The sequence below is a fragment of the Opisthorchis viverrini genome, assembly GCF_000715545.1.
Source record: "Opisthorchis viverrini unplaced genomic scaffold opera_v5_319, whole genome shotgun sequence".
Classification (NCBI taxonomy): Eukaryota; Metazoa; Platyhelminthes; class Trematoda; order Opisthorchiida; family Opisthorchiidae; genus Opisthorchis; species Opisthorchis viverrini.
In genome coordinates this window covers 317,294-343,065 of record NW_008751976.1, presented here as the reverse complement: position 1 = coordinate 343,065, position 25,772 = coordinate 317,294, and the positions used below count along the sequence as shown (strand labels likewise).

The following is a 25,772-nucleotide window of genomic DNA, read 5'->3' as shown; positions in this document are numbered from 1 at the left end:
TTATGGAAATATATGACACCTGAGGATATCAATTCAAACGGATTTGTTTTGTTACGTTTGGCGCACCTCAAGACCGAGGGGAAACAAATAGGTGGCATCCCAGAGTTGCTCAAAAAAATCTTAAGACGCCAGTGATAATGGGTACATTTTGGTCCACACCATTTTCACTATATGACATCCGGATATTTCATTTAGACTTTTCAACTGGAATGTTACGGTTTATTGAGAGAACCCAAGTAAAGAATTGGTGTTAACTCACGATATTTTACAATCGTATGGAACGCATTAAGTTTCATTTCAGAGTGTGGATATCTTCGCCTAGAATAGCTTAGCTGTATACTTCAATGAAGTCCAAACTAAACTTTCCTGGAAAAGAGTGGCTTACTTCTGTGGCTGTTCTGATTGGATTAGCCTTCATTTTTTGTATGATAAAACTGGCTAACATAGACTGATACCAGTCTAACTGTGGAGACTACTGATGAAGGCTCCACCGCCGAAGGTTACAATGAAATTTATGGGACCGATTTACATTGTTCGTTTGTAATTGCTTAATGGTCGGAGAAAATCCAGGAAGTTTCAAGGACGCTTGGGAACGTTCACTTTTTAACAACCCTGTGCATGTTAGATGCATGCTTTTGTATCTGATGGCTTGTAACTGCTTGATTCCTGTTTGTTAAAGAATAACTTCGCATGCAAGGGTCCTCTTCTCTTCACGGGCACTAAATGTATATTGGCATCCTGTACGGTGAACATATAAATCGATACTGGAAACTGACCTCACTGAATTTCCCTCCTGACTCCACTATTAAAATAGATGAAATTAAATGGTCGCGTTTTCACCAGTTGGTAAAACTATCACTGTATCTGAAGAGTGCAATATAATTTTTATTGTTATCTGGTAAATATCGTCGTCTCCTCATACTTTCGATGTTTTTTCTTCTACTTTATAAAACAGCTTTGCGCAACATTCCGCAAGTATTCTTTTGCCGGCACGCCTGTCGGCAGTGAGAGAACTCTCATCATGATATGACAACAGTCAACTTGTTCATTTAACCTGGTGCTTCAAATCCAGATGCACTCGTGACAGTACTGCCAAGGACCTGGGCAAAATAAGCACGCCAAATGCGCTTATTTTCACTGGAAATCACATCCTTTCACAGGAGCTATTCTATATTAAAAAACGTAAACCACTGTAGAGCTGGTAATGTGGTGAAATATTGGTAGCTCGCTCGGGTTTATTGGCAGTTGATCAGCTGGCTGTTGATCTGTTCGTCGAGCTTGGCAACTGGCTTGCAAACGTTTCGTCACCATACGAGGAAACATCATCAGTGCGCATTTGGGTACTTCTTCCTTGCCTGCGTATGCTTATAGCAAGGAATAAGTATCCACCCAACGTTTGCAAGCCCATTGCTACCCACTCAACGTTTGCGAGCCCATTGCCAAGCTCGGCGAACAGATCAACAGCCACCTGATCAACAACCAATACACTGTAGGGCTCTTTCATCCTTATTGGTAATCGTCAGCAGTGTGCATCTAAATTAGTTTTGCCAGTGTTTAGGAATCATATATACTGTTTGGTCTAACTACGTCATATGAGGCCTACAGCTGATCGAGTACCCTAAAGATAAGGCGGCCCATCTCACAGATGTCATTTTCGTACGATCGCCAGCAGTCTGTTAGATGTTACAACTAGAAGTGTGCTAGTATAAATCCTCTGGAGATTTCACCCATTGAAACAGTGAGAATACAAGCTGGTCAAATGTTGCTCCTCACATTCAATAAATTGTGATCTGTGGAACCAGTCATCCGTGAACCACGATACTTGAACTGAGTGACTGAAGAATGGTAAGCCTGTGTCCTGTCTAGGTGAAAGTTAACCGCGCTGATCAGTCGACTGCAACTGAGTGGTATACTATTCAACTACCAATCGGTAGTTCGCGGCTTCGAACCTCTTCACTGTTTTGTAACAAAAATTAAACGACTTTACAATGCTTCTCTGCTTTTCGTCACAGCTTTGTCTCAATTAGCAATAACAATTGGAACTTGTGCTACATATAAGTATCCGTGAATTTGAACTCATGTAGCTCATTTGTCAGGAAAAGTGCCTATTCTTTCAGAAGTCAATGACTCACACCCCATGTGGACATTACTAACTAATGAACAAGGAACGTTTAGCATGAGAATCTTTTATATATTCATTCTGTCTGACAACGAAAAAGAAGTCCGATGATATCGGTACCAATGACCAGATATGTACAATTTGGAAGTCTACAACTGGCTGGATTGGGAGAAAGACAGAATCACAAATAATGTCTGATTGATGGAAGAAAAAGAAATGTTTCAATGAAATACTGTTGGAAACACAACATGGATGCCGTGCTGTGGTTGTATCAGATCGAACCCAGTAGACTTTCTCTGTAATATCCAACGTTCGATGTAGGACGGTTCAAGAGTAGCTAGAATTTCAGAAAGTACGTATGCGTTTAATTGTGTATCAAATGTGGCAGTCAACTTTGACTTGAGTACATTTAGTCTGTTTGTAGGTTATTATCAACGCAAATTAACTATAAAAATACGATACATAAAGACAACATGAGCACTTTTCTTTCCATTGATTTTTGTCATTGTGGTAGGGCATGCAACTTAGAAAGTTCAATGCACTGGTTGCGTATTGTCTATTAGTTTAGTGATCCTAGGTAGTGAAACTCTGAGCCGACAGCTTAATGTGAGTTTAATTACTGTTAGGCAGATGAAACCAAATGTTTCCAGTTAAAGGTACGACACTGAAGTACATATAAAAGTGGTCTTTTCGGTGGGGCTTTGTTTGGTGCGGTATGTTTTTTGTAACTGGTGGTTTTCAGAACGATCAGGTGGTTGTTCGAAGCATTTCGTGCGAGTACTTCGTCGAATGGCATCTCCTAAATTTTTCAAAAACCCAATGGATTATTAGAAAGGCACAAGCTTTTGTTTACTAGAACCCGGTGTGATAGTGGAGGCGATTTGAGTTCAACATACCAAAACCAGGTGTCAGTACAAGTTTCATTCAGTGTGAGCTATTACAGCAAATACAACCACCGGGTTTTTAGTTTCAGTTTGCTCAAATCATGTTACGCCTATGAGATGTGTGGATGAAGTAGTTTCAAAAATTCCCCAGGAGACCCCAAGTAGACCTCTCAAGAATGTGTCATTTCCATGTGACGGATCTGACAAGCGACCCAAAACGTAGGTTGACATATCACACTGATGTCCTATCAACCCGCAGATGGCTAGCAACACTAGTCCCAGATTAGAAACTCCCATCTCTAGGTGCGAGTATCTAACCATAATGGGGCCAGCTCTTATCCCTGCAGTACATAGCATCATTCAGTGGGCTTGTCAAGATCAAGTGGAATCACTACTTGGGGCCACAAGTGGAATTTCCAGATGTGTCATCTGCCAACCTTGCACGCCAAACGCTAATAGCGGAGCAAAAGAATCGTCCGACTTGGAGCGGAAAAGCAAGGGACGCGTACTTGAAGGTTTATGCCAAGAAAAATGTACAAATAATCATACAGATGTCATTTTGTGCACATGTCGCTCCCAAGGAAATTTTTTACACGGTGTACGTTATTTCACCTCACTTATATCAAGCCGTTTTGTTTACGAAGGCTTTACTCTGGGTGCACGAAATTTCGAGAACTAATCAAGGTCCTTTGTTTAGTTTTGCTTCCAGGAGGGGAGATCCTGTGATGTATTAGATGGTTCACAAGAGCCTCTCTGCCTGTCACAGTCAAAAGCTGCTAGACTCATCACATCGCCATGACAAGCTGGAAGGTATAAAAAACTTAGTTATACGATCGGGTTTCCGAGACTAATTAAAGTTTCAAGCTTATGGACAAAATCCCCGGGCCAACGGTCAGCAGGACGCGCGCCAGTGCATACCATTTTACTTAATATATTAAAAACTCGACTACTCTATTTAGTTTTATTGATCATTCCAACTCGTTCATGTAATATAAGATTCAGAAGTGTCCTTTTGCGTTCTTTATGAGGTTCGATGTGTAATTACCGTTGAGACGGGGCCCGCAGCCGGAATGGAAGCATCAACGAGGGGACTTGAACCCGATTTGTTAATATAGAAGTAACGCAAACCATGATGTCCACAAATTGGTCAAAACAGAATTCATAATCACTATCGTGGTCTTGAAATTGCGGCTTCCATCATATGAGTTTGTTGACCTTTGCAAGGTAGCTAATGATGGTAGCATTCATTATCTTGTTTCGCATGGTCTAAACTCAGTTAAGCAGCCGGAAGTCGGGAGCAGTTGGTAGCTCTTATGTGAGTGATATCCTTCTCAAAATTACTTAGCAAATAACTAAGCCATTGCTGCGCAAAAGCTATAGCTACTGAGGTTCCAATAGGAATGGTACACATTAGTCGTTGGTTTGTTCGCTGAGCTGGGCAATTTGATTGCATGGTATACATTTGTCCAACTTTTCGGAGAGACCAGAAATCAGGACAGATGACTTTAGTCGGCCTCATTTTCGTTGCTTGTGAGTTCCGACACTTGTGGGTTTTCCATAAATAGAGACCTAGTGAATAACTGGGTAGTCTGGTTCCTACAGTTCTAAATTAACAGGTACATGTATACCATATAAACACGTTTAACATTCAACCTAGAAACGCACCAGTAGTAATGATAGTCTTCTGCTTTTTATGGCAAATGCACGGATGTGCGATGAATTAAAACTAGTCTTTTCCATTTGTTAGGGACCATTTTGCACAAAACGACCAGTGCTGTGCACCTTCCCTAAATACAAAGTTAGTTTGAAAAGCTTTTTTTATAAACGCTTGCTTGCTTTTCCCTCTAAATAACTAGCGCTAGTTGCAGTTTTTTATTTTATAACGATTCGACCATAATGAAACGTCAAACTGTTTAAGAGGTTTCCTACCACCGCCAAGGTAACTGTTGTTCATTCCTATCAGAAATATGCTGGGATTCCACTAAAAGATGTGAACAGGTCAAACCGAATTCCTATGGAAAGATTGACTTTGGTCTATTACTCTTCGTCGACCATTGCAGTGGTATCGTAGCTAAAGAGTCACCAAATTTATGACATTCAATTTTGCTCCAATGTTTTGATCACTATTGATTAACTACGATCAAGAATCAGTTATTTGTCCGTCCTTTCAAACGAATTTAACGAATTCGTTCTACAATTTCATCAAAACCTATTGGAACGTCACTCTTAATTCACCAAAGTCAGATTGAAAGCACATAGCAAATTGCTATTGTTTCTTATTTTGGTGACGCTACTCTATCCCGACTCGTCTTTGCTGGAGTTTCGCTCCTGACTGTGCCAGTGGCAAACATGCACAGCTGGTAGGCACAGACAGTCAATCAGATTACTTTTCCAAAGGACTATATAACTAGCATTGTGGCATGATAGCCACTCACCACCACCCTCCGCATCAAACGGTGTCCGAACCGCATGCTGTCGGTGTATGTGTGAAACACAAAAAAGCACTTTCTAGGGATGCACCAGACATGAGAGCGGAAGCATTTGACTGACAGATCACGAAACTAGCTTCTAGTGTTGACCGGTACGAAGTTTGGTGGGATGTGCGTAGCTACAACAAGCTGAAATTCACAATCAACTCATTACAGGCCGAAATTGAGCGTGGAAAATTTTGGATTCCATTTTACAAAAAAACGCAAAGATTTTGGTGCATATCCTCCTCGAAAAAACTTACCGGAGAAGAATTTCTCGGAGGTTCTTCAGTAATAGGTCGTGACTGGAATTGTTCTGCTTCAGTTCTAGACAAAAGAAATTAGGCAAATGATCATCCGCCTAGTCGAAATATTGGGTGAACTGGCGACTTCTGGTATGCTGTAACTTTTTCCGAAACTCAAGAATAAAATTAGGAAGCACATGCCGAAATGTACAATCGGTGTTTGGATCTGCCAGAAATGTGTGATCAGCATCTGAAGAACGTAAGGCTGGCAGGGTTTACTGCGGTTTAAACATCATTGGACAGAAAGTTCCTCTCCACGTTTATAACGCTTCGAAATCTGCTTTTAAAAGCCAATAAATTGAAGAAAACAATGAATAAACATTTCGCAGCCAGCCAGTCAGTATGTACACAACCTACGATGTAAAGGATTCACGCATATTCATTTGTAGATTACACAGGTGTAAACGAGACAGCACTGGTCCCCTTACTTGCAATGTTCTTCAGCTGACTGCACAAAGGCTGTCCTCGACAGCCCATTATCGGTTTCACGTAGCTTCTGGCTCATCAGATAGAAAAAGTACCCGAGTTTTTATCAACTTAATGTTACACCTGAACACCAGCTTTTACACAAGTGATGAATTTTTTTATAACCAGTGGCTCGCTTCAAGTAAATATATTGTTTTATCTCGAATATTTTGTCAACTGAAACATGAAACGTCCTGTGTGCAGTACATTCACTTGAAGAATGTCAAGAATGAGGATTTCAGCTGCGACCCGTTTAAGTCTACCGTTTGCGCCAAAGCATTCTTAAAATTTGATCACTTGCTTGCAGTTTGGTGTTCAGTTAGGACACATTCGGTTAAAACTCGGGACTATTGCCTGATAAGGCTTTGTAAAGATGAAAGCGGTAGTGGGCAGTCGAAGAGTTGTCAGAAACCTTACAAGCCGTGCATTATGTCAGGGACTCGAATATGCTTCAATCGTGCCAAAAAATTCTGACCTCGCTAAACTAACGTTTTGGTTAAACCCAACTTAATCTGCTGCCGAATAGTTGATTTATACCGATATCTCCGTAGACATCCGTCCTAAAGTCAGTGAAGGGCACGGGATATCAACTCTGCACCCGACCGCATATTACATGAAGTAAGCCGTGACTTGGAGTACATTTGCACATTGTACCTAAGCTAAGGTGTAATATACATCAATTTTTCGTTCCTTTAGGTATTATTTTTTACATGTGACACTGGACAGAATGTTTTGGATCCTCGAATTATCCACACTGCATCTTCTTCTAATCTGACAAATCAAGGCTCTCCAAGTCACTGTAAGGCAGGATAAGCTTGGTCAGACGAACAAGTATATTCACTCCATCTAAATGCTTTTGGAATTGCTCCTCTGATCAGCTGAAAAGAACAAAGTATGGAGGTTGCCTGGCAAACAGATGACAGGAATTCGTCAGTTAACAAACGTGGACAGGAATAAGCTGTTTTGGTCAACCCACTCAACCCTGCACCGACGATGCCACCCCGATTGGTAATGAAACGTCTGCAATCCAACTGCCAGGCTCGGTGAACAGACCAACAACCAAGCAGCGCACCTGAGCTACCTACATTCCACAAAATTGCTAGGAAAAAGCTGTATATATAATACATAACTGCTCATGTTGGAATGGTAAACGGAAACCAGTTTTTTCTGACTCAACGAACAGTAACATTCTCGGTAGCTGAGTCAGTTAGGCATTTAGCCGACGAGCAGTGATTCAAACCTACTCTCCGGCGTCTTTACCCTGACATTATACATTTCTATACACGAAATTTCAAGATCCATACCTATCCAGATATCTAAATTGGCCTACAGATGTTGAGAGTAAGTAAAAATTCATTGATCAACTTCACCAACTATGAATGTCTGTTTGGCTGGTGCGTGGTCCCCGAACATGTTTGACCAGATGTCACATGACCTATTCGTCCACTTCTAAATGGACTGTTCAGGATCCCAATAAACTCCTTTTGATTGGGCGCCTATTAAGTTTTAACCTTGGACTGACACAGTGTTCTTATAATGTACTCAACTTGCTTCAAAGCGTGGATGCCTGAAAGGCACGCAATGACCAGGGGAATCTTTCTCGGTAGCCATAAAATGTACCACAGTGGAGAAAACAATATTATAGCTAATATTCCTAGATTTTTAACAGTTATCTTCATACTATTCACCAAAATTCATGCCAAATTGCTCAGAACGTAAAATATGGAGTAAAAGTTCTAATGACCTGGACTGATACTGCGACGCTTCACACGAAGATGCGCGACACTTACCGGAACTCATTCCCAGCAGAGTATTGTTGGCGGGTTGCCAACGCATCTGCTTCAGAAAAATGTTGCGTCCCAGATTGCGGTAAGAACTGGGTGCCATTGAATGTCAGTTGATCTCGGATGCAACTTTTTGACTGTTGTTTCTTGCATTGCCAAAAGTGGTTGTCCCGTGGGGACTGGGCCGTGATAGCACTTAATGTGTGTATCATTGTGCCTTGCGTCTTGGATTGCGTTGCATCAACTTGTGACTGATTGACAGGTGAGTGCAACTGACTGGATGATGAAGAGCATAAGGACGAAGTGGATTTATTATCCCCAGTCTGGAAGCCTTCTTTAAGACTTGACTGCTCCTCGAAATCACCCACTGAGATGCCTGGATCGTCAACTTCCAAAGAACCAACCGTTGTTGACACTTGGGGCTGCTGTCTCCACGTTCCTGTCTGATACTCTTCTAGTTTTCGCGCAAATTTATCTGACCGTTCCACTCTTTGTTCTTTTTGAGTGCGTGATTCACCAGATGTTGTATTTTGTGCCTGGAAGGATTTGTATGCATCTGGAGCAGCCAATGAAGTATCCCTTCGAAAGTCCGTACTGGCGGCGTATATTTCTGTCGGTTGCTTCGAAAAGTGGAATACTGATCCTGCCTCCAACTGACCTTTAGATGTTCTTAAATCTAGCTCAGACGGTTCGGTTCTTGAAAGCCTGTCACTCTCTAAAAGACTTGTTCCATATTCTCTGCAAACTTCCCCTACTTTTCCGCTGTATCCAACTTTATGGACGCCATCTATTACGCCATGTCGTTGAAACACCCCAGTTGGGTCAACAGTGCTGAACTGTTTCAAACTATCAACATTCTGTTCGATATCTTGGTAACTGTCAATGAGCGTTTCTCCTTCTGAAACGTTGTTGGCATTGCGAAGGTTCATCATGAGGAGTGTAGGAGAACAACGCTCCCTGTTCGGGTGCCTCTGTAAACCTATCTCTTCTTGTGTGTCAAGTAATTCTGGGCAGGAAACTTCCTGCGAGGATCCTTGGTACAACCGTGGAACTATGTAGTCAGCATAGAACGATGGCTCAGGCTGGATCGATAACTGACTTGGCAACTGCGAAAAGTGCATATTTGGGTTTTGGTGTTGTGGGTGATAGCTGCTGGCTGCAGCTACCATAGCTGCAGCAGCCATTGCAGCTGAGTAGGCCTCATAGGAACCAGAGTAGTGCGTGTAGCTGTCAGCAAAATTCTGGACCCCGAAATCGCGACGTAGCTCCTGGCCCAACGGACTGGCAAGGGGTACTGATCGAGTGAATGTTTCTGGAAGGCCGAAGGACTGTTGATGGTGTGCATATTGTGTGAGGGAGTTGGAGGGTGATGTAGAATACTGTCCAGATGTTCTTAGACCCAGTTGGTATCCAGAATAATTAAAATCAGAAAGTGTTGCGGACATTCCATGGTTTGGTATGGAAAACTGACCCATAACACCTGAATTCCTTAGAGGTGAGTCCAATGGACAGGCATCTGGTTTCAAGTAGGCTTCTTTGTATAAATTTCCAGAGTATTCATCTGTGGGTAGGCGAAGAGCAGGTGATAGTGCCAATGAACCTGGGATACCCGAATATCCATAGGGGTGGTGAATGGCTTCTGGAACCGCCACTTCTTTTGCTAAATTCTTTTTTCGTCTACCATTGTGACTCCCGTCTTTCATCTGCTGTCTTGTTTGTTTGGATGTGTGAGCGGAATGCCTAGTTACCTGAGAGCTAAAGGGAAGCGGACTGCGTATTGATGGTCGGGAGGATGTGGGATAATCTTTAGTGATCGCCAAAAGTTCAGTAAAACGACTAAACGATGAACTCTGTTGGAAAGCGCGCTTTGGGCCTGCCCCGTGAGATACCTCATTGTCCGACAAAGAAGCTATGTTTGTCTTTTGTAACGAATGCATACATCCACCAGCTCTCTCACCACCGTTGATTATACTTCCAAGGAAACCAGTGTCAAAATCCTTTAAATGCGAGACAGCAAACGGCCCATTATAGTCAGTGATGCCTGTGCCAACGGATGATAGGTTTTCTTCACTCAATAATGTTTCTGGCTCCAGCAGTGGAAATGGAAGTTTGTATTCATCACTACGGCGTATCAGGAGCTCCATGCCCTCTTGTTGCCTAAAAGGGATGACAAATAGCAACAGATATACAGTTGGTTAGCCAATTCTGAGAATAAAGGCTGACTTAAATACTCAAAATATGCTAGGAAAGTTAAGTCCATGTGCAGTACGCAGTGGTAGCTGTACTAGTGGCAATGACATGTCGTGTCAAGTAGCTGAAGACACCATCTATCCTGATGTGAACCTAATAGAAACTCGTCGACGGCCGGCTGCCCGTTTCACTGCATTCGAGGCTCACTTAGTATGGAGTCATCCTAAGAGTTCAATTGTGATGATATTCTATCAAACATTCTAAAATACTGCACTCAGATTCTTGAAAATAGGTTTACTGTCTCTTCCTACTTCTAGAGCTGATTTATCTGATCCCTAGACACACCTTTTGGAGAACGACCGTACTTTGGGGAAGATATTGTGCATCTTACCATAATGTCATTCCGTGGCAATCTTCTTGCTGTTCGGTGGCACATCTTCCAAAAAGCAGAACAGAGGGATCCAGTTTTGTTCTGATAAGCTACTAAGTCGCTTTTTGTCCAACCGCGGTATGCGTTTCAGCATGCCTAAAACAGTGTTCTACTTACTGTGCGGCAAGTAACAATCCGTTTGTGGTGAAATCACTGCATTTGATGAAAGCCCTTGGTTGCTGTTGACAAACCCACTGGATAACTGACTAGTGATTCAACCGCTGCAATTCAAACAATACGCTTTGCTTGTTGGTACGCTGTGGAATGTTGTCAAACAAAGCACCTCGTAAATTCTGGACAGGCTTAGAATAGACAAAGAGAACGTATCAAAATCTACCAAGGCGGTCGGAAGGCCATGAAAAATGAGCCGGCGGAAAAATCTCACCAACATCAGAGGTTAACACATCATCTTCATATCACAGACCAACTTTTACTGGGATAATAGTGTTAACAGGGAAACGAAATCATACCACTTTCCTGCCATTCAAAGGTTTGATTGATGGCTTTGAAGGATCACTTATAAACTGCCTTAAAAACAGTGGTAGCGCAGGTCCCAGAATAGCCGAGTAACCAACATTGCTTGTTTCCTTATACAACTAAAAATCCGTTGGACAGTGTCACAGTACGAGGAATAGATTGAGGCTGCTTCGCTGATAACCGTAGAAGGACTTAAAAATTAAATTTCTTGCTAATGTTGTGGTTTAAGAAAATTTCAGCTTGTACCACGCAAAGTGTTCGTAGATTACAGTTGAAAGTTATGCGAAACCTTTAAATCCTGGCGGCGACCGTGCAGGACAGAAGTTGCTTTTGATTGACCGCCTCCAACTTCTCTTGACTCACGAGAAGTATTTCCTTGCAGCAATAGCACTACAACACCATTTTCTAATCTTTCCTTTTTCAACCTGAAGTGATTGTTGACTCATCGCTTTTTGGTTTACGATTGAATACTTCTTCCTAAATCCCTGTACAACTGGAACCAGTTGTGTCGCTGACCTCTGTGGATTGACCACAAGTGACGTTAGTCACTATGAAGAACTGGTTCCATGAAACCCAGTTTAAATTGATTCATATCACTACAAAGGAGGTTTGATCCAATAAGGCTGTGTTCTTTCTCGCATTTCACGATTGCTAGTTGCTTGCTGGTTGACTGTATTAATTACACCTCGGTTTCCGCCTTGATATAGCAGTTTAAGCCTCATCGCCCAGCCACAAATCAAAAGATACGAGCCAGCTGGCTGTTTCACCTGCTTCCTTTCTCTCATTATGTGTCAGTCATCAGTATTATCCCTGGGCGACAATGACGGGGTTTAAGGTGGAAATAATATGCCCACGTGCACTCGCTGATTCCCTACCTACTTAACGATCTTCTGCGCTACACTTATATAGGGCTGAACATCTATTTTTACTATTTAGGCTTTTTAACTAACCTAAGAATCTAAACTATCCCCACGTATACACTCGTCTAGGCAGTATTTTGCTGCATGCGTTTGTAAGCCAAAATAGATCATAGACTGCAGCAAACCCTAGGAGGAGACCGTTCCCATGAAAGAGCTTCAACAGCCTTCTCGGTCGGCCATGTCTTCATACTCTGACTGCCAGATTGGAGCCGGATTCCAGAAGATTTCCAAATACAAGTTCTACCTCGCAAGAGTTTTATCGCATACTGCTGCAAATATTTTGGAAGCGAACAAACAACACGAAGTCATTCGAAACTCACGAGAGTTGTCTGTGTATCACAATAATGTGGTCCTGTTTGCCGTTCTTCATCATCAGCTTGACGCGCGATTGTAACCAGATCCATTCGCATGACTTACTGATCCACCGATGAACAAGCAGTCCAACGGATCCAGTTCTAAATACTGAAACATGACGGAGAAAGCAACATCACATCAACCGATGGGATAAACTGCTGCTTAGCTTTCATGGCACGAACAAGATTTTTCTATCCAAGACGGCTACTGATGACTGCCCGGTGCTCAGTTTCTTAACTTTCTGCCGACACCGTTCAACAGAATCTGTTTTCAAACTAGGTGACACACATGAGCCACAGAAAGTAAGGAAAAAACTAATATGGATAGTGCAAATAAGGTTATTGACACTTTTTTCCAACGAAAATGGCCCTTGGATGATTCTAAAACGACCTTCATTTCACCTGATATTCCCCAACAAATAAGCTATTTTTGGGTTGTTTCACTGAAAAGACTGGCCTTTCGACCAAAACCCCACTTTGGTCGTTATAGAATTTCAGTTGACAACATACGTTTTGCAGATTGGTTACTAATAAAGAGGACCCAACACCTTCCTCATCCAAATGTTTTGTTTTTGAATGAATTATATATCTATCACATGCACCACTCAATGGCTTTAAAGTCGTATTGGTTTTTGTATTCCCATTCTAACACCAATAGTTATTTTCCCAATCAGTCAAGTAGTTCCAAAGATTTTCGTTCTGTTTTTATACATGCATCTGTATTCACACGGGTAGGTCAAACGCTTCCTCACCTTCTCTGTGCCCTTGAGCCACATACCGCAGGTCCTCCGGATGAACCAAGTCATAAACTTTGAACCGTTGCAGATCGGCGTCTGTGTAACTGAAGAGCATTCTTGTTCTGAAATGCAATAGAAAAGACCACCAAATCCTGGTTATGGCCGGACGATTTTTGCGAATCTAGCCTAAATTGTCAATTTCCACACAACCACACACAGGTGAATGTCATAGCAAACACAACTACTCGCTCAAAAGGTTTATGCTGGACAAAGAAATTGTGTTAGGTGATCCAGCAAACTGACTCCCTTGGGCAGCCCAATCCATACCCGAAAACTCTTCCTTGCTTGAGGGGATCTCATTTTACACTGAACTGACCTTCTGATTATTCACTTACTACACGCTTGCTGAAAGGGTCACAATTGCTCCTGTGCATGCAGAAGTTGTTTGTTTGACATCAACTCCGAAAAACACGAGGTATTCTCCCAAGCCTCAACATAACATTGTTCTCAAAGAAACTTGTTGGCAAACATGCATCAGTGTTCCTTTGCCATCAAGAATGGTTTCATTTTTATATACAGGAAATGATAAGGCTACGATTTGACAATGTAGAAGAAAGGTGAGACAACATTGCGGACAATATAGAGGGAAGTTCCAGCAGTTTACAGTGTGATAAATTTATCAATCTTCCAAATCAGACACTTAGTTCTAACCTTGAATCAATAGTTGTTACAGTAAAGTCCAGCTGATGTTTTGTTTTGAAGGTCATGTCCCTTTGAGATCCGTTCAGACTTGGGAGCGGACCAAGTGGGCTACAGACCACAAATAGCCCAAGCGGCGGGAGACTATACTGACAAGCTGCAGCTGCCAATGCAGAAGATGAAGGCTTACTGATGCCTCGGACCCCCGCTGCGGTGTGAATCATATGGGTACCTGAGAGAGAACTTCCGGACTGTTTACCACGAGATTGCCCGTGTAAAAACTGGAGACGTCCGCTGAGCTCCAGGGTCTAGAATAAGTTGAAAAATTAATAAAATAAAATAAGTCAAGAAAAAGAAATTGAATAGCCTACTTTGAGAGCGCAAACTTAACTAAAGAAACTAAATGTTTAGCTCGTTACAGCATTTTTACATGATCCTAATCCAGATCAGAGTTTCGTGATTTATACGCCATTCATGACCGCCTTGACACATTTTCTATTGATAAACCAAAACTTTGAGATCATCAGGCCTAATTTTAACCTTGTCGAATATGTGAAACTGCCTCGGGAGGCCTAGTTTCTTATCTGGGATAGATTAAGGAAAATACACTCAGAAATCTCCACTTTGAGTCAGTCAAGCCTCGGTTCTACTGAAATATAAGAGTAGTCCTTAGAGCTTTTTTATTCACATATTTTCTTTATTTGATGATCTCATGGGCTGAATACCTGGATCGGCTGAATATAAATGTCAAAACAAAACAAAAGAGCTTTAGCCCAATTTTGTTCTGGAATCTTGCAGTAGTCTATGCAACCTAGATATCGCCTTCCGTCAGACAATGATACGTTTTAACTGCCAAGAAACCTGGAATTCGCTACGGGAGTTCTTAAGTGGAAAACGTCTTCACTATATGCGTTAAACTTACGATGAAGCCTGATGTGTTGTCCAGTAGACATCGGAATCGCACCGTAAATCGCCGTTGAAGATGGTGTACCAAATCTTATATGAAAAATAAAAAACGTGGCTCCACGGTAAAGTGAATATAAATAGCTTGTTGACGGTGCCTGTACTATAGTTTTCCGTATAGAAATCAAGATAACGTGGAAGACGTATGACAAGCGTTAAAACAGAAATCAAACTGGACTTCTCGAATAAACTAGTTACTTTGGCGTCTACAGAAGCTACATATATATACACGATTTATATACGGAGGACAAAAGTCTATTCTCAGCAACTCTAGTTCTGGTATATTGCTTGCCTGAAACACTAGACCTGATATCTGGAGACCAAAGTGGTGCTATGATCAGAGTTTTACTGTCACAGTGCTTACTAAAATAGTGCTTTCTTCTCAAACAAATCCTGGACCAAGTTTACTTCAAAGTCATAGAATGAAAAGCTCTCCTTATATTCGGTTCCTCAGGCAAGCGCGGTACCAGCGAACAAGGCTGTGCAAGCAGACTTCTCACTAAACGTCGCAAGCCACTCGGCCTCTGGCATAAATGATTGACGATTGGTGACAGACTCCAGCTTACGAAGCAACGGATGAGCGGTTAAATAGTCCGATCCAAGTATTTCCAATCGGCTGGATGACAGGTCTTCCCTCTCACAGGCCGCATGCCCAAAGCTGCCTACTTTTCCATCGCTAATCAGACTTAATTATTTACCTAAATTGATGTGAATATTTTAGACATTCAGAGTAAACAACTACATTCAACCGGTGCGACACTACTCACTAAGGTTGATGAAAACGCTTTGACAGCTCACAACCGGAATCACTCCTGTAGAGCATATAAAGAAAAATAATTGTACCATAAAATATCTCATCAACTAAAATAAAAATGGTGTTTATGTAGCACATTAGGATGGAGATTTCCGTAAACGAGATATTCTGTTGATTCTCCATGTAGTGTAACTTAGTCTGGGAATGAGCGTTTAACTTCGCAGCCACATTGTGTATTTTACGCAGCCCATTCCATGTCTGTTCAAGTCGCACCTAAATAACAAACCCCAAAATATGAAGAATCAGGTCAATAAAACGTAAAAACTATCTTATCCAGGCTAAGCTTTCAGCTGGTATTATAACCATAAGTTCCAAGTAACTTACCCGTGAACAGTCAGAAACAGTCCAGTGGACAAGTTCGTTTTCCGGTCAGCTATAAACATCACGAGTTGTCCAGACCCTGAATTGATGGCTTTCCCACACATTTCTAAATCTGCGACACTTAATGGCGTACAAACTGAGAATCTTATCATACTGACAACTCCCACAGGCCGAAGGGAAAGGTTTCCGCCAACCCGTCAAATACGTCAGGGAGTAAACCAACTAATTAAATGGGTTTTTCTTCTATGGGCACAACAGAGCAAAACACTAGTATCCCTGGTGTGAAGTTATATCGAGTCGCCAAAAACCTCATGCAAGTCTAATGTCTGTACATCAGTGTAAACCCCTCGCGAAAAAAGCTGCCGAATCCGAGGAAGTTGTATCAGATTCGCTGCGGCCCGAAGATTTCGAAGCGAGCCGGAACGAGCCGACCTGTAAAATGACTGTGAATGTCGCCAATGGCTTCTACTAGACTGACAGAGAATCGCTGTGCGATTTCCCCTAGAAGCGCAGTTGGAAAACACTCCGATCTTAACAAAGCAATTCAGGCTTGGACGAAAGTCCGATTCCTATCCTGGGCAACTAACTTGACTGAGTTCGACATATAAACATGAGTAAATCTGAGTTGCCTTTTAGTCTCAGCAAAGTTCAGCCTCCATTTGCAACCATCTGCAAGCCAGTATTCCACCAATGCCAAGGGATTGTTGCAATTTAATATCACTTGAATAGTTATCTACTCATTTGCAGTTTTCTGGCTAAAACACTGCTGCGTAAGCTCAATGTAGGTATGTTGTTATGCGCGGACGAATGAGATTTTTTCACATTCTGGACAGGTACAACAGTTGCTGGTTGCGGTCATCGGAGACATGGGTTAAGCATCGTTATTTCTAAACACTTTTGTCGGTTTTCACTGGAGGATTCAATGTAAGGCACCAAATAGTGTGCTTTACGGGTTTCTGCCATCCTGGCATTGCACTGTCTACGGCCAAGACCCTAAGTAGTGAAAGGAATGGGACAGTTACAAACACCAGCGTGGTGTGTGGTCGCCTCGAGGATTGAAATTGCCCCGTCAGTGTCCATTACTTGCACATGAGTATACAAAGACAGCAGTTTTTTATTCGTCCCTGGATTAAAAAAAATCTGAACATTATTTGACTGACATTCCTTGTAGTGTCTTGATACTCCCTCGACTCAAACGGACAGGTCGAATCTCGAACACCGAATTCCTTTGAACAAAACGAACGGTCGGAATCGAATACAGACTAATATGAAACCAACTCAGCTGGTAGGTCCATTTCGAACGAATGGCAGAAACTTTCACTTCAGCACAACTTTTTTGCGGCCAGCCAAACTGAGGACTTCCCAGTCAGGTAACGCCACGGATGCTTGAAACTTCTTGAACTAGTTTTCATTAGTTGTAAGTGGTACACAGAATTAACATTCATGTCAATTTCAGTTGAATAACCCTCTTTCTGTCCTGGTCCAGAATAGTTACTGGTCTATATTTTCCGGCATATTTTATGTTTTTGGATGTACACCGGCCCCAACAATTTGTATAATGCACCCCATTTCTTCCAGCAGACACTGTCTGTGGATCTCGGACCACGCACAGGAAGCCGGTGGTTTGACCAAATACAACCTGTGATTCCTACTGGGATGTCAGTCATTCATCAGCTATGTTGCCTGTTTCTCGTGCCAGCAGATGCCACCATAGCGGGTTTTACAGAGGAAAGGATATTTTTTACTGTTTGTGCAACCAAGCTGCTTACCCAAATAAGCAGTGAGGTCATCACTACTACTCATCAGTGATGATGAAAACAGGTTTGGTCTAGAATTAATGCAAATACTGCTGTGTCATAAGAAGTTTGTAAAAACATCTCAATGTGAATGTGTATATCTTTACATGTGGTTTTCAAGGGCTCGGTAACATCGCCACAACAGTTGTTTGGCTAAAACACCAGCAAAACTGAGTAAAATGAACAGTCTAGCAAACTACCTCGTGAAATGATTTCATTCAAGGTGCACGACTGCAATTCTGGTGGAAGGTTGGCTCTCCATGATAGCTGTCTCCTGAATTCTTCACGATCTTCCGAGTGAATCAGTTCCAACACGCTTTGGTGCAATATGTCAGCCTGAAATTTTGATTGTAGATTGTGAAATTACGGTTCGTTCGAATGAGAAGGAAAAAGGAGTAATTGAAGCAGAGTGAAGAATGCGGAAGTAGTTAACCATCCACTGTGAGTTTGTCAACCTTCTGGAAAGAAAATTCCTCCGCTTGAATCCTAAAAGTATACGTGGTAGCATTGGGAACTGAAATGAACTGAAATGTCCGTTCCAAAACGGCCTTAAAGGCACTTGCTACGTTGAAGAACCATCCTACGCCGTCAGACTTTTGGAGGCAAATAGATGAAGCTTCTTTCATTCATACTTTGGCAATGCGCATATTGGCAAGCATATATTTGATTCCTAGTGATCAGTTGACGGCCGATAGTTCTCTGCTCAGTCTATATTAATTTTGGAGCTTGTACTGATTCTATTTGAATAACCTGGTAAACGACTAAAGGGCAGAAGTGGCGCATTAATTCTCGGCAAGTTAACTTACCACTAGTTTGCAGAGGATCTGGACTCACATGGGATTATTTTGGAACATTCAAAAAGATTCCAACTTCTGATTGTACCCTCAGCCCTAGTGTGTGTTCTTGGCAACTGGATTTCGAATATAAATTGAAGTAGCAAAACAAAAAAAATCTATTGGTGGAGAGCCAAACGAGTACATTAACTAAGGTCCGAGGGACTCGCAGTACATTCTCCGCATCACTAAATTTTAAGGCATCATATAAAAGGACCTACTAGTGTTATTCCGAATATATTTTCTGTCCTTCTGACGCCACTGAGGATGGACAAATTCTTGCACACTAGGCCCCTCAACAGCGACCACTATGTCCTGCTACCGAACAGACACCTTGTTCATTCTCAAGGACCTTAGTTAAGTAAAAGTGAAAGCTAAGTGAAAGTGCAAGTTGCATGAAGTACTCCATTCAAAATCACACATTGTCCTTTCAGGTGTATTCACTCATGACTTGCGTCAAATTTCGATTCTAGACCGTAGGGAAAACTCACTGAGTAATCATGACAGGTAGTTCAATCGACCGGCAAAACCAGCAGAACAAACCAACTACATCACTCGACCGCGAACACTTTCGCTTTGCGTTGGCTGATGGAGTTGCGGTCACATTGTACGTCATGTCTCGAGTGGAAATTCTGTTACAATAGCGGATATGAGCTGTATTGCGTATATTACACGATTTCAACACTAACATTTTGGCACGGACTAACCAGAATAATTTCACTAGAATGAGAGGAGGCTCGGTTACACGAGAGTGATGTAGGTACACATTCACCAGCTCACTGATTCCTTAAGATGATGCACCTTTGCAAATATCTCACAAATGATTTACGGGAAGGACCAGGGGTAAGGCAGCGTTACACATACTTATCGATGCTTCCGTTTCAGATTTTTCCTTTCTGCCTGTTACATTTTCCGCCCCTGAATGGTTGGCATGTGATTAGTTCAATTTACTCACAAAATACTGACGAATGCAAATCAGTTATTTAACCCATCTTCGTACACATTTCCAGTGGAGCAGTCCGATCGGTTCTTATGACGATTGAAAGTCCTCAGACAGACGGTTTACCGTTGAAATGAACTTCCGCTAGCAGTGCCCCAATAGGGGATTTTGAACAAAGTGGCTGTAGCTTGTGACAGGGCAGAAGTGCACAACTTCGTCACCCACACAAGGATGACTTAAACAAATAGACAGGAATTCGGAATCGAATGACTACAGCCTGCATCAAAGTGCACCATAGTTTTGCCATCCGAATCAGGCTACCCCTCATCGAAATTTTTTTCATTCTCCCAGAAATTTTAAGATCACATGTTTTGTTAGAGAGTGAGATCCCATATCTGGCCGGCCGCAGCTTCCCGCTTGAGAGTGTAGACAGTTCAGATATGTCAACTATCTCAGTCTTGCAGTTTTGGGGTTTTGAGGGGTGGGTATTTTGTTCATAGGCACAACACTCATTTGAACAGTCGTCCTCCTGTTCTGACTTAACTATTCCGGTGAGTTTCCGACTTGTTAGATGACAGTCCCAAGTGACACACGCTCACCTTCTAGGGCCCAAAGTAGTCACCTGTAAATGACTGATGGTAATGTGAGGACATGCAGTAATTTCCAATTTAGATTTCCTCATATCAGTGAAATCGATCCACAATGAAAAGCCGAAAAGCACTTCAGCTGTTTCAACTTTGCTTGGAGTTACTAACTGTGGGCGTCTTACGAAACACTGGGATTTTCAAAACCGCGATCTTCCGGCTAGTGGTTGACCTCTTGGCCGTTTGGTCACAACCGACTGAACAGTAGTGTGATTAGCTCTCGTTGGGTTGTCTTAATACCGTGTACAGACCACAGAATGTTTCAAAATTTTATTAAAATTTTCAAATGTACTGCTTTATTTTACGATCAAAGCGTACGAACATCGAAGTGAAAAGGTAGTAGGATTTCCCATCAGGAGCCTGTCAGTAAGCAACATGGTTGATTTCGATCACTGTACCTAAGCTTGCTGACTGAGCCACAAAAACAGTAGAACCGATAGTGGGCTGTCCTCGTGTTGTACTCAATTTTCCCACACCACGCAGACCGAAAATTTTTGAACAAGAACTGTACGCTGTAATTGGGTAGACTCATTTTGTCTGATTGGTTCACTCTCGTTCATTACAAAGCTTTTACCTTCCTTTTGACGAAAAGCCAGCCTGTATACTGGGATATAAGTCCAAAGTTGAGAAGTTTATTTGATGGCAGAGGGCAAGTTATGTGGGTATTGCTCAGTAAGCGTAAAACTTACCACAAAAACTTCAAGACCTGTGCTGCCGTTTGCTCTTACTCTGAGAAATTTTGTCACTCCAAGTTGTGAAAGATTATCGCCTCCTTATCTTTTATCCTGCAGGATTGAAAAGCAATTCACCGCAACCCTACTCAGTGTTATGCCGCACATCTGACCGTGTGCAAATTAATCATTATCAGACATGCTAGTTCCCCGACTCATTGTGAATGCTTACGATATATGCTGATTCCATCGAATGAATTGGTTTTACACTGATTGTAACTTCCGTACTCTCATTATGTCCTGCCAAATGTAAAGATCATTTTGTTTCCACTCTCGGTTGCACAATTTGGCATCCACTTGGTCGCCATTCGCAAATCACCCAGATATTCATCGAAAATGCGGATGTGTATCAAACTATTTTTCAGACTATTTTTTTGGTTTTTAATGGTTATACTTGAAGATAATGACAAGTGCATTGATCCACTTCAATCATTGTCCAATATATAAGAGTTTTGTGTACAATTCCTTCACATTAATCCAAGATGTTTGCCGAGTTACAGTAAACCGTTTTACGGGAAACGACTGTGTCAGCTGCTTAAACAGGTAGAAAATAATACAAAGCTAATCGAGGCATCAACGTGGCAGTGAGATGATTTGTGCTTTATTTACAGCTGGCCTGGTGTATAAATTGACAATACGTCCCAGTCCATATTCTCCGATGCTCTGCCAGCGGCGTTGTACTACCAAAGGCTGTTTGTAAGTCGCTGGTTGTAGCTACACGAGACGCGCTTGTTTGTTTGTGTATGTGTGTAAGCTTGCTTGTCGGTACGCATCTGCGAAGTACTTCTTCGCCTACTCGACCCTTCAGTCCAACAAGCGAGCATTTCTTGTCGTTTCCACCCCACGTGCCGGTGACCACCACTTCCCATAAAGCGAGAACATCTTTGCAGGTGTTATGGGAACAATCAGCTGATCTTCTTTGTATGGTAGACAAGTCTCATGCTTAGCTGAAGAGTAATGCTTAAGGATTGAATCAATAGCGTTTTTCATTGATCGCCCATGTTCCAGGTTGTTTGAAGAAGGGAATTTGAGATTAGTGCAACTTGTGAACCATTGGTTTTACCACAAACCTAGCTTGTGAGTTGACCGTTTCCTCGTTCTATACCAGATGGATCATACTTACTAAAGCCGTAATTATATTAAAGAATAGACGATAGCATGTGTGACTACACTTTTATGTCTTCAATACATTAATCCCTCACGTTTCCCGAGAAGCTTAAAAGAATAAAACTCTCTCCGGGAGTAATGTAAATGATGAAGACCACTATATATTTTCCCCACTCAAAGCTAAAATAATATAGGTCAATCCTAGAAGAAACTACTCACAAGGTTGCTGAAAACTTTTCGACAGCTCACGACCATTTTCGCCCTTCTTGAGGCAGTCCCAGAGTTTTGGTCAAATTTGTGACCTACTTGAACCCAAATTATACAAATATCGCAAACGATAAATTCAAATAGTCTCCCTTGAAAACCAAACTGCTATACAAATGAGCACATTTTTCGAATGGATAAATCCTTCTTACGGTAAGAGAGAAATCTGACTTTCATTTCAGCGATTTCCTATCTTTGTGGCAAACTTTCTCCCTTCTTATTAAGAAAACTTTGCTATCACCGGATGACTGTGCATGCCTTTTTCTAATCAGTTTATCCACAGGGTTATGGAACATACTCGGCTTCACATCAAGAAAACAGGAGCATATCTACGAACTTATCCCTCCTATGTATATTTTTTCATCTGGAGGCCTACGGACGGCTGAAAGTCTGCACCGTCTATGGTACCATCCGGCATCGAAATTTACGTCAGAAGGACCTACATCATCGCCAATCAAAGATAAGTATTCTGGAATGGGATAATCATGTCAGTAGCGTTGCAAGGCCGTGTCACTACATATATTAGGACTAACATTTTGATAGCTAGGCAACATCCTAGACATTTCGTCTATTTCGTGATCAACACGAGTCAAAATCTTGGTTGATAGGACATAGGCAAAACATGTGTCGTCGCTATGTCTTTTTCTTCTGACAGAATCACTCCCTCAAGAACAGGTGACCCTTTCGTTTGTTTGTTTATTTAAACTAGTGTTCCCAGGGCACAAATTTATTTTATTCATTCCCAGTAGCTGTCGACTACTCAAACCCCAAGTCTTAGCCTTGAGTACTAATAGCCACTAGACAGGCTGACGCAACCTGTTAGTTAACATTCATTGAGGAACCAGTGTGCCGCACGGCTTGTAGATTGATAATATTATGGTCTGTTCTGAAAACGTTAGATGTACCGTGTGTTGAAAATTTCCACCTTAGAATCTGCCCTTATGTTTGACCTACTTATCCCGAGCAGTCATTTTTATGTGTGCATTACACAACTCAGCGACTCCAAAAATCTGCATACAAACTCGAATCAGATCCATTCACAAAGTGATTGGCTGGAACTTATTGTGAACAAACTGGTCTATTTTTCTCATCTGTATCAATTTAACTCCAGATTCAATGGGTTTACGACGCATGTCGTTTAGATGCTTTTCGTTTTTAATCTTACTTAAACATGGGCCAAAATGACTCACCTGGTGAAACCCAAGGTAATATTCCACCGTTTTCGACACGGAGAACACTTCTCCATCGCAGGACATGATGAAAATAAATCCGTTCAATGCCTACAAAAAAGGGCGGACGCAGTTGGGCAATATGTGTTGATAATGGTATCATAAGCCCTCTGCATGAGTGATAAAAATGGCGCAAAATGTTTGGTATTGTATTTCACTGGATCAGTTCGTTTGGTATACAATGAAAGGACCAACTGAAAGTACACATGGTTTTCCTTGCAGAGTTGCATAAACCCACTGTTTTCTGTCCTTTTTTCTCATTGAGCTCAATCAGTTTTCAACCCCTCCCTCCAAATGCAGCTGAGGATGTCCCTCTACAAAGGATATGTAACACGTGAGTACACTCTCCAGTTGCCTGCAACGTCAGCCTAGAAACTAACATACAGCCTAAGGCCACCACGTAAACAGGAAAACGGACAGAACGCATTGCCCATAAGTTGGCTCAAAACTCTGAGAATATCGTAACAACTGAACTATGAGACGGCCCAAGTGCATGACGTTCGGTTGAATAAAATTATCAACAACAGTTTCAGCTGGGCTTCAGATGAGTCTCCAGTTGAAACCAAACCAATTTTCTAATAAGTATAGTTCGCCAAGAAAAAGGACACTTTCTGAAGCCTGGTTTTGCTGGTTCACACACATGTATGAGTATACGATTATCCGATGGTAGACAGACGGGCACCCTTTGTTTCGAATTGTATAGTACAAGTGATAAATGCCATTATCTGCCCGCCAAAAACCGCATATCTCTCTTTCGGCGGGCAACGTCCGATCATTTTCATGAAACACCTAATCCACTAAGATGACTTAGTATTGTGAAAATCATTTGTCTCCCATTGAGTTTGTAGTTCAGAGTAGGCTATCTTCGGATCTTTGTGACGCAACGGAACTTGCGTGAATTGTGCGCAGTCAACAGTTACATCAAAGTATTCTACCCTCGTAAGGCAGACTGTCAAATCTTACAAAAGTTGATCAATCGTTGTGAATGATTATTTTTGATCATGGATTGTATTAGGCACTTCCTATTTTTCACCTATTATCATCCGTGAGGTAGTCATACTACATATCTTTTAACCCAAAGTGCACAAGCTATTCGATTTTTGCCGTAATTTCCTCACCTGAAGAATTTTACAACAGAAACTCACCTGAAGACATGCTTCACCCTCGATGCGCGTAAGATCAACTGGGCAGTGATAAAGGTGAGACACTAGACGGTGTTCTGCCACCATTCGGTCGCAGGAAAAACCTATGGAAGAAAAGGACGTTAGAATCAATTCTAACAACAGTTACTTTCCAAAAATGGGTTCGAGAAATTGCTCTATTTTGTAACATATACAAGACTTCGATGAATCTTCAACTTGAGAAACTGTTTATGCATTCATCTCTTGAGGAAATCAACGATGTGAGTTTTACCAGATAGCCACCAGAAAGTTAAGAATGTTCACCCGATTATTCATAAGCAGTCTTGTTTCCAGGAAATCCGCCGTTTTGGCTAAATTGACAAATGCTCTTCAGGTCTAGGTCCATAATCACCAAGGCGATCAGCAAGTGCTTTAATTCTGATAGGCGTCCTATCCGGTCATGGCCTCTTGATACGTCTCCATTTGGAAGAAGAAACGCGAAATGTGGCGGTTCTCAAACTATCCGTTTAGGTTTCAGTCTGTTAGCATACCAATTTCATTATTCTTCAGGTTTTTCAGACCTGGATCAAAATACTTTAAACATAGACAATCAGCTGATTTGAAATTATAGGTCTGTCAACATTTGCGGATTCACTCAAAGAGAACAATAAGTAGTGCTAGCAATGAAAATCTTGCAAATAATTTGAAAGGTGTATTAATCCTATGATGAAATCTTTCCCGGCTAGTTCCAGCACAGGCGTGGAACCGAAGTAAATGACATGAGGCATGTTATTTCTGGTTTTAATTTCACTGTGTTTTCCCCTTGAACCAAAGTCCACTCAGTAAGTCTGTTTCACAAAGGTGGATTAGCGTGAACGAAAGCAATGCATAAATTATCCGCACTAGTTTTTCCACGAGGGAACGGAGTAGGTACGGAGATTCTGCGCCAAATTAGATGATCGAAAGGTCAGATCACGTGACTCTGTACTCTTTAGAGGACTGGACTATTCGAAATCGGGGTGAGGATCACAGTAACTAGGCTTGTGGTGTTCGCTGACTGAAAAGATATGCGTCATACAAATTTGGCCATACCGAGCAGACCGCCCGCCTTTGGACGCACAAATCCGGCCTGTGTATCCGCGTGACCAAGGCTCCTGTAAATTTGAGTATACTGATGC

General features: G+C 41.9%; 1 protein-coding gene across 1 annotated transcript; it reads right to left on the bottom strand.

Moving 5' to 3' along the window:
• Positions 1 to 5,736: 5,736 nt before the first annotated feature.
• T265_15005 (hypothetical protein) lies at positions 5,737 to 24,719 on the bottom strand (the record flags this gene model as incomplete). The annotated part of the gene is made up of 11 exons (XM_009176166.1): positions 5,737 to 5,798; positions 5,855 to 5,966; positions 7,185 to 7,318; positions 8,032 to 10,182; positions 12,363 to 12,497; positions 13,123 to 13,254; positions 13,844 to 14,139; positions 14,754 to 14,827; positions 17,926 to 18,061; positions 23,435 to 23,524; positions 24,619 to 24,719. Coding segments are annotated over 11 exons (3,405 nt in total), but the record flags the coding sequence as incomplete, so codon positions are not given.
• Between the last annotated feature and the right edge of the window lie 1,053 nt (positions 24,720 to 25,772).